This window comes from Cervus elaphus, chromosome 3 (genome assembly GCF_910594005.1).
Source record: "Cervus elaphus chromosome 3, mCerEla1.1, whole genome shotgun sequence".
NCBI lineage: Eukaryota > Metazoa > Chordata > Mammalia > Artiodactyla > Cervidae > Cervus > Cervus elaphus.
The window spans coordinates 23,369,258-23,382,680 of record NC_057817.1 but is presented as its reverse complement, the minus strand read 5'-3'; the positions used below and the strand labels follow the sequence as shown (position 1 = coordinate 23,382,680).

Below are 13,423 nucleotides of genomic sequence, written 5' to 3'. Positions count from 1 at the left end.
TACCAGGCCTCCATGTCCATCACCAACCCCCACAGCCTACCCAAACCCATGTCCATTGTGTCAGTGATGCCATCCAACCATCTCATCTTCTGTTGTCCCCTTCTCCTCCTGCTCTCAATCTTTCCCAGCATCAGGGCCTTTTCCAATGAGTCAGCTCTTCGCATCAGGTGGCCAAAATATTGGAGTTTCAGCTTCAGCATCACTTCTTCCAGTGAATATTCAGGACTGATCTCCTTTAGGATGGACTGGTTAGGTCTCCTTGCAGGCCAAGGGACTCTCAAGAGTCTTCTCCAGTGCTGGTTCTGCAGCTCTGTGACAAGCCGCGGAATCGGGGTTCTGTTCCACAGGATGGGGTTTGTGAAAGTTGTCAAGAACAAGGCCTACTTCAAGAGATACCAAGTGAAATTCAGAAGAAGGCGAGAGGGCAAAACTGACTACTATGCTCGGAAACGATTGGTTATCCAAGATAAAAATAAGTACAACACACCTAAATACAGAATGATTGTTCGTGTAACGAACAGAGATATCATTTGTCAGATTGCTTATGCCCGTATAGAAGGAGATATGATAGTTTGTGCAGCTTATGCTCATGAACTCCCAAAATATGGTGTGAAGGTTGGCCTGACAAATTATGCTGCAGCATATTGTACTGGCCTGCTGCTGGCCCGCAGGCTTCTTAATAGGTTTGGTATGGACAAAATTTATGAAGGCCAAGTTGAAGTGACTGGAGATGAATACAATGTGGAAAGTATTGATGGTCAACCTGGTGCCTTCACCTGTTACTTGGATGCAGGACTTGCCAGAACTACTACCGGGAATAAAGTTTTTGGGGCCCTAAAGGGAGCTGTCGATGGAGGCTTGTCTATCCCTCACAGTACCAAACGGTTCCCTGGTTATGATTCAGAAAGGAAAGAATTCAGTGCTGAGGTACACCGAAAGCACATCATGGGTCAGAACGTCGCAGACTACATGCGCTACCTGCTTGAAGAAGACGAGGACGCTTACAAGAAGCAGTTCTCTCAGTACATAAAGAACAACGTGACTCCAGACATGATGGAGGAGATGTATAAGAAAGCTCATGCTGCGATACGAGAGAATCCAGTGTATGAGAAGAAGCCTAAGAAAGAAGTTAAAAAGAAGAGGTGGAACCATCCCAAAATGTCACTTGCCCAGAAGAAAGATCAGGTAGCTCAGAAGAAGGCAAGCTTCCTTAGAGCTCAGGAACGAGCTGCCGAGAGTTAAACCAAACCACAATTTTCTATCAAGATTTTTCAGATAAGACAATAATAAACTTATTGAACAAGCAAAAAAAAAAAAAAAAGAGTCTTCTCCAATACCACAGTTCAAAAGCATCAATTCTTCGGCGCTCAGCTTTCCTTATAGTCCAACTCTCACATCCATACATGACTACTAGTTGGCCCTATGTATACCCTGGTCCTCTGTATATGCAGTTCCTCATATCAACAGTTCTGCATCCCTGGATTCAACTAACCAGGGATGGTGTAGTAATGAAGTATTTACCATTGGAAAAGAAAATCCACGTATAAGTGAACCCACGTGTCAAACCCATGTTGTTCAAGGCTCACCTCTATATTGTTGGAAATGGCATGAGTTCATTTCCCTTCATTACTCAACAGTAGTAACCTAAAATTCTATGACCCTATGAATTTTTCTCTCCGATACCTGTGACTTTCTGGTGTCTCATAGTCATAACTCAGAACAGCTGTTCTCATTGTAATGCACTGTTGAGGGACTAGATTAAATGTCTCAGACTCTGAGATATTCCAAGCAATTGTTTGGATTTTTCAGAATACTCAGAACCTGGTTTCTTATGCTTCACTCTCTTTTCTAGACAATTTTGGCAAACCTATAGGAAGGGCTGTCATGGTCAATAGATACTGAGTTTTCAGCGTTTGCTCTTTGAAATTTCAGATTTGTATGTATTTATCCAATTTTTACTCTTATTCAAGTGACTTTTACATGGTCATTGCTGTATCAGTTAACTCTTGGTAATAGAAAGACTCATTCAAATGGGCTTAAGCAAAAGGTAAGTTTTGGTTCAAGTAACTAGGACCTGGTTTTTCTTTCTCCATCTGTCAGCTTTTGGGTCTCAGCTCTCTTATCTATCTTTTGGGTCAGCTGTGTTCTCAGATAGACAACCCCCACCTGCTCATAAAATAACTGGAGGAATGCCAACCTCACAGCCTCTTAAGTTCATACCCAGTGGAAAGAAAAAACATATATCTTCTGGTAGCATTTTTAAAAGTCAAGGACTTGAAACGTCCTTGAATTGCACTGGTTTAGGTCAGGTACCCACTCAGGAGCACAGGTGCAGTCTGTCTTGGGCCTGGGTCATGACGCCACTTGATGTAGGCATCAAAATGCCATTGAGACATCATAGACTGAGAGTGGGAAAAGAGTAAATTACCCGGAAGAAAATTGGAGACTGATTCTGCAAAGAGAGGTAGGTAAAGAAAAATTATGGAATGCATTGGTTAGCACTGCCATTGATGGCTCTGGGTGATTAGATTCTTTTTAAAGAGTACAGCTATTAACCAGCTTGGGTAGCTGTTTCTAAACTCAGCAAATGTCTGAGTGAACATAAAGTTTGGGGCTTCACTTAGCCTTAAGAACTAGAAAAACTAAAAGAGTAAACAGACAGTAAAACCTGTTAAAATAACTCTTCATCAGAGAAGTGTAAGCTTGAGTAGGCACTTGGGAAGTTGTTTGTAACTAAGGGAAAGAAAGATAAGCGTGTATATGTACTTTCTCTTACAAAAGTGATTTATTTATTGTTGCTTTCAAAAAAAATTTTATAGTGACAAGATAATATACATTCAGTGCAACAGTGTGATGGGGAGGTGGAAGTGGAAATACAATTTAAACTAAGGTTGCTAGCAAGAAAGAGACCTTTAGGACTCTGCATGGATAGAAAAAAAATTTTTTGAACAACTACTTCTTTTATTAGGAAAAGTACAACAGCAATTTATGGTCATTTTATTTCTTACCAGTTTCTGTGGGATGTTTGAGATATTTATCAAAATGAAGTTAACTTTTTAAAAAATATTTATTCATTTATTTATTTGGATACATCGGGTCCTGGTTGTGGCACATGGTTCTCTAGTTGTGGTGCTCAGGCCTAGTTACGCCACGGTAGGCAGGATCTTAGTTCCCCAACCAGGGATCAAACCCGTGTCTCCTGCATTGCAGGGCAGATTCTTAACCACTGGACCACCAGGAAAGTCCCCAAAGTTAACTTTGGGGAATATAAATGAAGTTAGCTTTTGACAATATTAATCAAAATCAGTTACTTGAAGTCGCTATATGAGTGAGGTCTCTCTCTTTGGGTAGAAAGTGACTGAAACCCAAGTCAGACTAGCTTAGGCAAAAAAGAATCTGTGTAGGAGGGCTCAGCTAGTTCTGAGATGACAAGGACACACCTGGGCCTTGCAGACAAGGAATCAGGGATTCAAACACCGCCCCAGAGTCTTTTCCTTTAATCCCTTATCTCTGTTTCTCTTACTCTGGCTTTCTCTCCAGGAATTATGCCAAAAACAAATAGAAGGTTTTCTCATTTTTTTACCATTTGCACCACAAGGGAAACCAAGAATACTGGAGTGGGTAGCCTATCCCTTCTCCAGGGGATCTCCCCAACCCAGGAACCAAACCAGGGTCTCTTGCATTGCAGGTGGATTCTTTACCAACCGAGTCATCAGGGAAGTAACTTCTCAATTTGTCTTAGCAAGGGAGTAAGCTTCTTTGTCCGCTGTCAATTTTTCAAATCCTAAAGAAGGACTCTCATTGGTCTGGTGTAGGTTATCTGCTTACTCAGGACCAAAGCATTATATTTTGATCAGCCCTACTTGATATGGTTAATCATCTCCAGTCCAATTTGCTCAGGCCAGGAGTTGGGATTCCCTAAAGACGCTTGTATAGAAAAAAAAGGCATTTTCCAGAAAAAAGAGGATCGGAATGCTAGGTCAACAAAACCAGAGATGTTCACATCAAACATCCAATTCTTTTATTAATAATAAAGAATATTAATGCCAATAAACATAATATCACTTTAACAAGTAGAGGGTTACAACTGCAATGCTAAAGCCCACACACCAAGCTAAAATGCTTGGCACAGGCAGATAACCCAAACATTTCACAGGCAGTTGTCCAGCTTTGTTCACTGCCCACCCTTCACAGATCACCTTCCTGCCCTGCTGAGATCATGCAATGCCTGGTGAGAGTCAGACCTCTGCCCAGATTTCCTAAAATGAATCCTAACTTTAGGGAGAGCTCAGAGTTCTTTTCATCTTTCACCTGCTTTTGACCTTAAGCTTCAGTTCTAATAATTAGACCTCTGCTTTGCTCACCTTTACCTAAGCCAAATTTCCCCCTCTTTGTCCTTCTATTCCCCTACATGACACTAATAGCCCTTCTCAGACACGCTTTTAAAAGGAGTAGGACACAAAATCTTGGTTTCTAAGTATCAGTATCATTTTCCACTCGAAGGAAACAGGAGTCGTCAGAAACGACTGATTCCAAATCTAGATGAGGGAAGTAGAAGATGAGCCTGAAATAGCTTATTGTGCCAGCAAATAAAGAGGTGCTCAAAAATAATGGGGAATGTCAGTTTGTAGGGCTCCTTATCTTACTTGAATTCCTAGCCCTATATAAAACTACTAATCTCATCCTCCCTCTTGAAACCTCCTCTAACTTCTGGTCATCTTCTCAATGCTAGCTCCCTCTAAGAGTATTTTCTGGTATCTCATTTTCTGCCCAGTCATCAGACAGGTGTCCCTTGGGGTTCTGTCCTCAGCTGTCTTCTCATTCTATTCCCTCCCTGGGTGATCTCAGCTAATCCCGTAACTCCAGTTGTTATATAAACAATGGCTCCCAAATACATACTTTTAAGTGTGTTTATATGTGGGTAGAGAGAAGAGATAGATTTAGCACAGAGACTTTGTTAAAGCTCCAGAATCCATCCTGGATATCTCCTGGATATCTCCACTTAGTTTAATTCTCTGATATCTCAAAGATAACCTGCTAAAAAAGACATTTTTCATCATGTCATCTAATATTCTTTATTCTGTTTCTGGTACTACCAACATCTGACTCTCGAAGCAAGAAATTCTGTGGTTATTCATTTTTGAAAAAACTTTTTGTTTTGGGGTATACAGCCAATTAATGGGCTTCCCTGATGGCTCAGATGGTAAAGAATCCACTTGCAATGCAGGAGACCGGGGTTCAATCCCTGGGTCGGGAAGATCCCCTGGAGAAGGGAATGGCTACCCAGTCCAATATTCTTGCTGGAGAATGCCATGAACAGAGGAGCCTCGCGAGCCACAGTCCATGGGATCGCAGAGTTGGCCACGACTGAGCAACTAGCACACAACACGGCCAGTTAACACTGCTGTGATGTTTCAGGGGAACAGAGAAGGGACTCAGCCACACATACATGTGTAGCCACTCTCTCCCAAGCCCCCGTTCCATCCAGCCTGCCACATAACACTGAGCAGAGCTCCATTACAGTAGAGACTTGTTGGTTATTCATTTTAAACACAGCATTATGTACATGCTAGGGTTATTCTTAATGTCAGTGTCTTTCAGGCAGAGACCAACAGGAACACATCTCTAGCTGGACAAGCTGAGTTAATTACTCTTTGCAGTGAGGGAAGATATACAGCCTAGGGAGCCCTGGGACTCAGAAGGAGAGTGTTTGAAGAAAACTATTAAGGAATTTGGGATTTGGTTGAGTGATTTGAGAGAGGACTGAAGAAACAGAGGTCTGCTCTAGACTGGCCGCCATTGGAAAGAAGCAGCATTTTACTATTGGGAACTCAATACATCTTATGTGCAGGAAGGACACCAGAGGAACTATATAACACTATAATTGGTAAAGAAGTAGCTATTGTTCATTTCAGAGACAGGGGCAGAGTGTTTGATACTTTGTGAATGGCATAGTGACCCTGTTTTTGTCTGTGCTTCCACAAAATTATCAAGTAGAGTTGTTTTGTCTCATGTTGTTATGGTCACTGAATAATCTTGTCTGATGCTGGTGTTCTGTGAGATTCTTACGCCAACAGAAAATAACATGGCCTGACTCTGAATGCCAGGTCAGCGTCAGGAAGTCAACAGCTGCTTTTTTCCCTTCTTTCTCACTCATTACTGTCATTCACATGTAAATTACTTACCAAGTCCTATTAATTTTACTTCCTACATATCACTAGATCTGTCCCCTTCTCTCCATCTTCTTTTCTGCTTCTTTAATCCCGGCTATTATCATTTGTCATCTAAATTACTACATCAGTCACCCCAGATTTCGTCTTGCTCCTGTTCTGGTCCATCCGCTACCCTCCCCCCAGTTAGCCAGAATGAGGTTTCTAAAAATATCATCCCTGCTTAAAATCTTCGTTGGTTATGTTATCAGCCATACTGCTAACACCTAAATGGTAAAATTAAAAATCACGGAGGTTAGCAATGAAATAAAACTTCTTTTTTCTTTTCTCCCTAAGAGGAATTAAGAAGGGTGGAAGAATTTATTTTTATACAAGAATCAGCTGAATTTGGAGACCATTTTTCACATACTGACTACCTCTTAAGAAGTTATGACTCAATACAAATCAATACAGTGACATAACCACTAAAAACCAATGCATTATTGACACCATTAACGGAAGTATATTGTCCAGAACAAGAAAATGAAGTTCAGTTCCATTCTGGGCAACACATTTTAAGAGAGACATCATTTAAAAAAGTATGTCCAGAAGAGGGCAACTAAGACCGGGAGCTTCTGGAAACCATGTCATACAGATAAAGAGAAAAAGTGCAGCTTAAAGAAAAATAGGAATTTGACAAGCGTTTTCAAATATCTGAAGAGCTGTCATATGTAATAGGGACTAAATATATTTTGTACAGTTCTGGGGCAGGATCAATCCTGAGGATTACAAATCATAGGAAGATTGATTTCCACTCAGTATAAGGAAATACTTTCTAATAATGAGAACTGTCCGATAATGGAGTTAGCTTCTTGGAACTCCAGGTTACTAGAAGGGTTTAAGCCAAAACTGAATAACTGTCTGGAAAGAAGTCTGTAAAACGGAAGTTGTTAAACCATCTGTGATAAAGGTATAGTTTTTTTAAATCAATTATGATCTAATACTTTTATAAATTATAATAAAACTTAGTAGGATGAAAAGAAAAAAATGAAAAGTACAAACTTAATTTTTATTGCCTAATTCAATGAACATAAAATTTAATTTTAGTAAATAGAATTAGAACAAACCTGAACATGCACATTCAGGATTAATATAGAAAATTTCTATGAAAATTCGCTATGGAGAACAGTGTGGAGATTTCTTAAAAAACTGGAAATAGAACTGCCATATGACCCAGCAATCCCACTCCTGGGCATACACACTGAGGAAACCAGATCTGAAAGAGACACGTGCACCCCAGTGTTCATCGCAGCACTGTTTATAATAGCCAGGACATGGAAGCAACCTAGATGCCCATCAGCAGATGAATGGATAAGGAAGCTGTGGTACATATACACCATGGAATATTACTCAGCCATTAAAAAGAATTCATTTGAATCAGTTCTAATGAGATGGATGAAACTGGAGCCGATTATACAGAGTGAAGTAAGCCAGGAAGATAAAGACCAATACAGTATACTAACGCATATATATGGAATTTAGAAAGATGGCAACGATAACCCTATATGCAAAACAGAAAAAGAGACACAGATGTGCTGAACAGACTTTTGGACTCTGGGAGAAGGCGAGGGTGGGATGTTTTGAGAGAACAGCATCGTAACATGTATATTACCTAGGGTGAAACAGATCACCAGCCCAGGCTGGATGCATGAGACAAGTGCTCGGGCCTGGTGCACTGGGAAGACCCAGAGGGATCGGGTGGAGAGGGAGGTGGGAGGGGGGATGGGGATGGGGAATACATGTAAATCCATGGCTGATTCATGTCAATGTATGGCAAAAACCACTACAATATTGTAAAGTAATTAGCCTCCAACTAATAAAAATAAATGGAAAAAAGAAAAAGAAAGTTAAAGTGTTAGTCGCTCAGTTGTATCCGACTCTTGTGAACCCCCTAGACTATAGCCTGCCAGGCTCCTCTGTCCATGGGATTCTCCAGGCAAGAATACAGGGGTGGGTTGCCATGCCCTCCTCCAGGGGATCTTCCTGACCCAGGGATTGAAACCACATCTCATGTCTCCTGCATTGACAGGTGGGTTCTTTACCACTAGAGCCTCATGGGAACCAAATTTCTATAACTCTTAACATTTTGTTGTTCTTCAATTCTAACTGAAGAAAACTATGAGTGAATTAGCAATTTTCTAGATGAGCCCAATATAAGTATACTTTGAATAAACACCCTGCATATTACTATTTTAAAGTTTTAATATTTCAAAATACCATGTGACAAATGAGCTTGTTTCTTTCTTGTTAAAATATTTAATCCAGGTTGGACTGGTGACAATGCTACTTTCAGGAAATGATGTACGTCTAAACTACTTCTATGAGATATTTTAATATCATTCCTAAGAAGGAACTGAGCTGACAAAGGGGTGATGGTAGAAATGGAAAAAAGTTTTAAGATAATTTCAGCATGAACTGTTCGTTTTTAACTTTTGGACAAAATGAAGGGAGTGATCCTGAAACTTCAAAGTTTATTTTTAATTCTTCATTAGTTGCCAATTAGAACAATATATCCTATAAGTCTATAATTAAATTTAAATCATCTTTTGATGAAATAAATGGATTCCAGATCTATTAATTGACTGGACTTTCTTTTAATGGAAGATAAAATTCAAAACATTCTATCAAATTAATAATAGTTTGATGAAAACTGTTTGCAGATGTGCAGCATCAAGATAATCACCACTTCCACTGACAATTGTTAAATTATGGAACATGTAATCACAATCTGTAGAAACCCTGTTCTTCCTGGCCTCTACCTTTTGTTTTTGCCCTTTGACTTTATCTTCCACTGAAAACATCTTGCATTCCTGCTTTGAGTAGACCAATTTTGAAGATATCAAACAAGTTAACAACTCTAGATGGCCAATTTATATCTAAAAATTTGGAACCAAGCTGGTTTCTTGAAGTGAAGCTAAATATTCAAATATACTCAACAGAATTCCCCCATAGATAACCATATCTCAGCATGTAATCATAGTTGTTTATAATGTTTTCTAATTATCACACAATAAAAAGAATAATTTGAAATTTATTTCATTAGTCTTTATATAATTTATAATATTTCCTAAGTCACTAAACACACTGTTTAATTTAGCTGATGAACTTCTTATACTAAGACTTTCTGAAAGGAAGTGGTATGTTGACTTAAATTCTGGGTCAAGCTCCTTAATTTAAGTAATTACTTCAGAATGTTTTCTTATCATTGAAGCTATGATTCTAATTGTATTCCTACTCAAAAATTCAAACCACATTCACTAACATTGTAATCTTTCTGTTGTTTACAGATAGTTATGTTTGTCAGCAATGAAGCTAAAAAGAGAATCGTTTGGACTTATCTTTGATTGTCTAAGGCTGGGAGCTGGGGAGGAGAGACAGCAAAAGGGATGATGGAAATGTTCTTGATCTCGCCAAAGCAATCCTGAGAAAGAACAGAGCTGGGGGGATCACGTCCCCTGACCTCAGACTATACAACAAAGCCGCAGGCATCAAAAGATGCACAGAGCTAGACACATGAGCCAGACAGAGCTCAGAAATAAACTCGCACATTTACGGCCAGTTAATCTGTAACAAATGAGGTGAGAATGTACAGTGGGGAAAAGAACCTCCTCAATGAGTGGTGCTGGGGAAAATGGACAGCTACAGGGAAAAGAATTAAACTAGAACGTTTTCTTATACCATATAGAAACAAACTCAAAATAGACTAAAGATCTAAACATAAAACCAGAAATCATAAAACTCCTAGAAGAAAACATCAACAGAACACTCTTTGACATAAACCATAGCAATCTTTTTTGGATCTGTCTCCTAAGGCAATAAATAAATAGAAACAGAAATACGTGTATGTGACTTAATTAAACTTAAAAGCTTTTGCAAAACCAAGGAAATCAAAATGAAAAGACAAAAAGAAAATAGTTGCAAATGATATGATCAGTAAGGGATTGATACCCAAAATATATAAACTGCTCATACAAAATAGAAAATTCCATTTTAAAAATGGGCGGAAGACCTCAACAGACATTTTTCCAAAGAAGACATACAGATGACTGTATGCAAAGAGGCAGATGCAAAGATGCTCAACACTGCTCATTACCAGAGAAAGGCAAATCAAAACCACAGTGAGATACCACCTCACACCTGTCAGAATGGCTATCATCAAAAAGACCATACACACACACACACACACACACATACACACACACAAAACGACCACAAATAACAAATGTTAGTAAGATCATAGAGGAAAGAAAGAGAACTCTTACGCACTATTGATGGGAAGGTAAATTGGTGCAGCCACTATGGGAAACACCATGGAGATTCCTCAAAAATCTAAAAATTAGAACTATCATATGATCCAGCAATTCCACTCCTGGGTATGCACCCAAAGAAACAAAAGCACTCAGTGGAAAAGATACATGCACCCAATGATCACAGTAGCATTATTTACAACAACCAAGGTATGGAAGCAACTCAAGTGTGCAGAACAGATGAATGGAAAAAAATATGTGGTGCATATATATATATATACACACACACAATGAAATACTACTCAGTCATAAAAAAAAGAACAAAATTTTGCCTTTTGCAACAACATGGATGGACATGGAGGGTATTATACTTAGTGAAATAAGTCAGGCAAATGAAGACAAATACTGTATGTTAAATATGTGCATTTTATTGTATGTAAACTATAACTCAATAAGGTGGATTTAAAAAGTGGTTCTCCAAGAAGCAGTCTTCCCCACAAATCTAATCCCCAGTGAGTACTTCTTTTCCTGAACTTGAATGAAAGTACACAATTTATCAATTGATTACCTAATGTCTTATTTCAGCTTCCAGTTGTTAAGCAGACCATACAATCTTACTGTTTAACTCTTTCCCACCTCCAGTGTGTGTGGAAAAGAGACAGTATTAAAATAAATGTTCTAATTGATAATGAAATTATCAGTTAATGAGCGTATCAGTGAGGGATCATTCAAGTAAAGCTGGTTTGTAAGCAAGAGTTAAGAATTTTTTTTTGCACATCAGGAAAAAAAACTTCAGTTAATTTCTTACTGCGGGGCTTCCCTGGTGGCTCAGTGGTGATGAGCCCAGCTGTCAATGCAGGAGACACAAGTTCGATCCCTGAACCAGGAAGATTCAACTAAACCCGTGCACAACTCTTGAGCCTGTGCTCTAGCGCCTGGGAGCCACAACTACTGGTGAGCGGTGGCTGCGACAACTGAAGCTCGGGCTCTCTCGAGCTGTGCTCTGCAACAGAAGCCACTGCAGCGAGAAGCCTGCACCAAAACTAGAAAGGGGCCTCCACTCGCCACAACCAGAGAAAAGCCCGCACAGCAGCGAAGGTCCAGCACAGCCAAAAATAAATGAATGGTAAATTTTTGAAAACTTTTTACTGACAGTCAACCATACGCTGAGCATTCAGCTCTGTCCTACAGACACATGACAATCTAAACCCAAGTGTAAATCAGTTAAGATTAGTGATTCCTACTGTGACAGAATGGCCACTGTATCTGCTGCTTCTTTCAAAAGGTAGAGAGTCCCTTTCCCCACTCCTGGGACCGGGGATGGCCTTGTGGAAGCGATGTCAAGCCCGTTCAAAGGCTTGGCCCTAAGAGACTTTGCAGCTTCCAATCTTGTACCCGTGAGACCATGAAGCCATGTGACCAAGCCAGGCCTGGCTTGCTGGATAATGAGAAACACAGGTCCTCTTATTGCCCTAGCTGATAGGCATTCAATCACTGTGACACACGGATGATGCCATCCAAGACCAGCCAGCCTCATCAACCCAATTAATGACCTTGGATGGATAAGCCCAGCCTACACCAGAAGAATACCCCAAAGAACATTAACTAAAATAAAGGATGGTTGTTTAAAGCCAATGAGTTTTGTGGCAGTTTGTAACTTAGCCAATAAATAACAGATACTCAAGGACTCATCTGAAGTTCTCTTAAAAGACAGACCAAGTCATTTAGACATTTATCAAAAAGTTATTAAATTCTTGGACTCCCCTGGTGGTCCAAGGGTTAAGAATCTGCCTGCCAACACAGGGACAGGGGTTCAATCCCTGGTCGGGAAGAGGCCACATGTCATGGGGGCAACTCAGCCTGTGTGCCACAACTACTGAGCCCGTGCTCTAGAGCCCGCAAGCGGCAACCACTGAAGTCCACTCGCCAAGACAGCCCACGCTCAGCAACAGAATAAGCCACTGCAATGAGAAGCCCACGCATCCCAACGAAGAGTGGCCCACACCCGCCACAACTAGAGAAAGCCTGTGCACGGCAACAAAGACACAGCACGGCCAAAAATAAGTAAATGAAAATAACTTTTCAAAAGTCATTAAGTCCTTAAACTAGAAGTCTAGGTTGAAGCTGACATGTAAAGAATAATTTATTTCTCCCTGAAAATATTAACCAGAAAACAACGTAAAGTGTCTCTGAATGGACAACTAGAATGAGTGAAGAAATAATCTAATGCTTTAATAGTAAACGTATGATTTCAGGGGCATAGCCAGTGGAATGCTAGGGCTGGTTCACACCAACCTTTAAAATTCAATTATTAAACTTTCAGAAATGTTGTGAGCCAGCTGCTAAACCATTGGTAGATTAAATCAGCCATGATAAGCGTATTTACACCATGGAATCCAGTTGTTAAATCTCTACTAGTATATCGCTGGGCACATCTGCAACTGGAGGCAAATTTCACGAGTACGTATATACCTGTATACATATTAAAATATCCCTGGGACTTCCCTGGGGGTTCAGTGGTTAAGAATCTGTGCTTCCACTGCAAGGGGCACAGGTTCAATTCCTAGTCAGGGAGCTAAGATCCTGCATGCCATGTGGCATGGCCAAAAATAAAAATAAAATAATAAAATATCCGTAATAGTTAAAGAAGACATTGGTTGGCATAACCAATGCCATGGCATAACATTCTGCCATGATATGTAATTTTGGGCAAGCCAATTAGTCTTGGTAAATCTGAACCCATATATGTAAAGTCTGTGCCCAAAAATCATCTTTTAGGTTTCTTTCAGATCTATTATTCTATCTCCTATGAGTGTACTGATGGTAATTATATCCAGATGGATTTGATGGAAAAGGTCAAGGAAGCATTCAAATGATCACACTGTGCTAGTGACTACAAACTTTGCTCTAACTCAAGACAAACTAAACTGATAGTATAGTAGTAATTACATGTGCTTGGGGTTATGA

At 39.8% G+C, this 13,423-nt stretch overlaps 1 protein-coding gene across 1 annotated transcript; it reads left to right on the top strand.

The window, feature by feature from the left end:
- Positions 1-293: 293 nt before the first annotated feature.
- On the top strand, positions 294-1,321 carry LOC122680181 (60S ribosomal protein L5-like). Its single transcript, XM_043881272.1, has one exon. The coding sequence runs from the start codon at positions 349-351 to the stop codon at positions 1,240-1,242; it is 894 nt and encodes a 297-aa protein (XP_043737207.1). The 5' UTR covers positions 294-348; the 3' UTR covers positions 1,243-1,321.
- Positions 1,322-13,423: the final 12,102 nt, after the last annotated feature.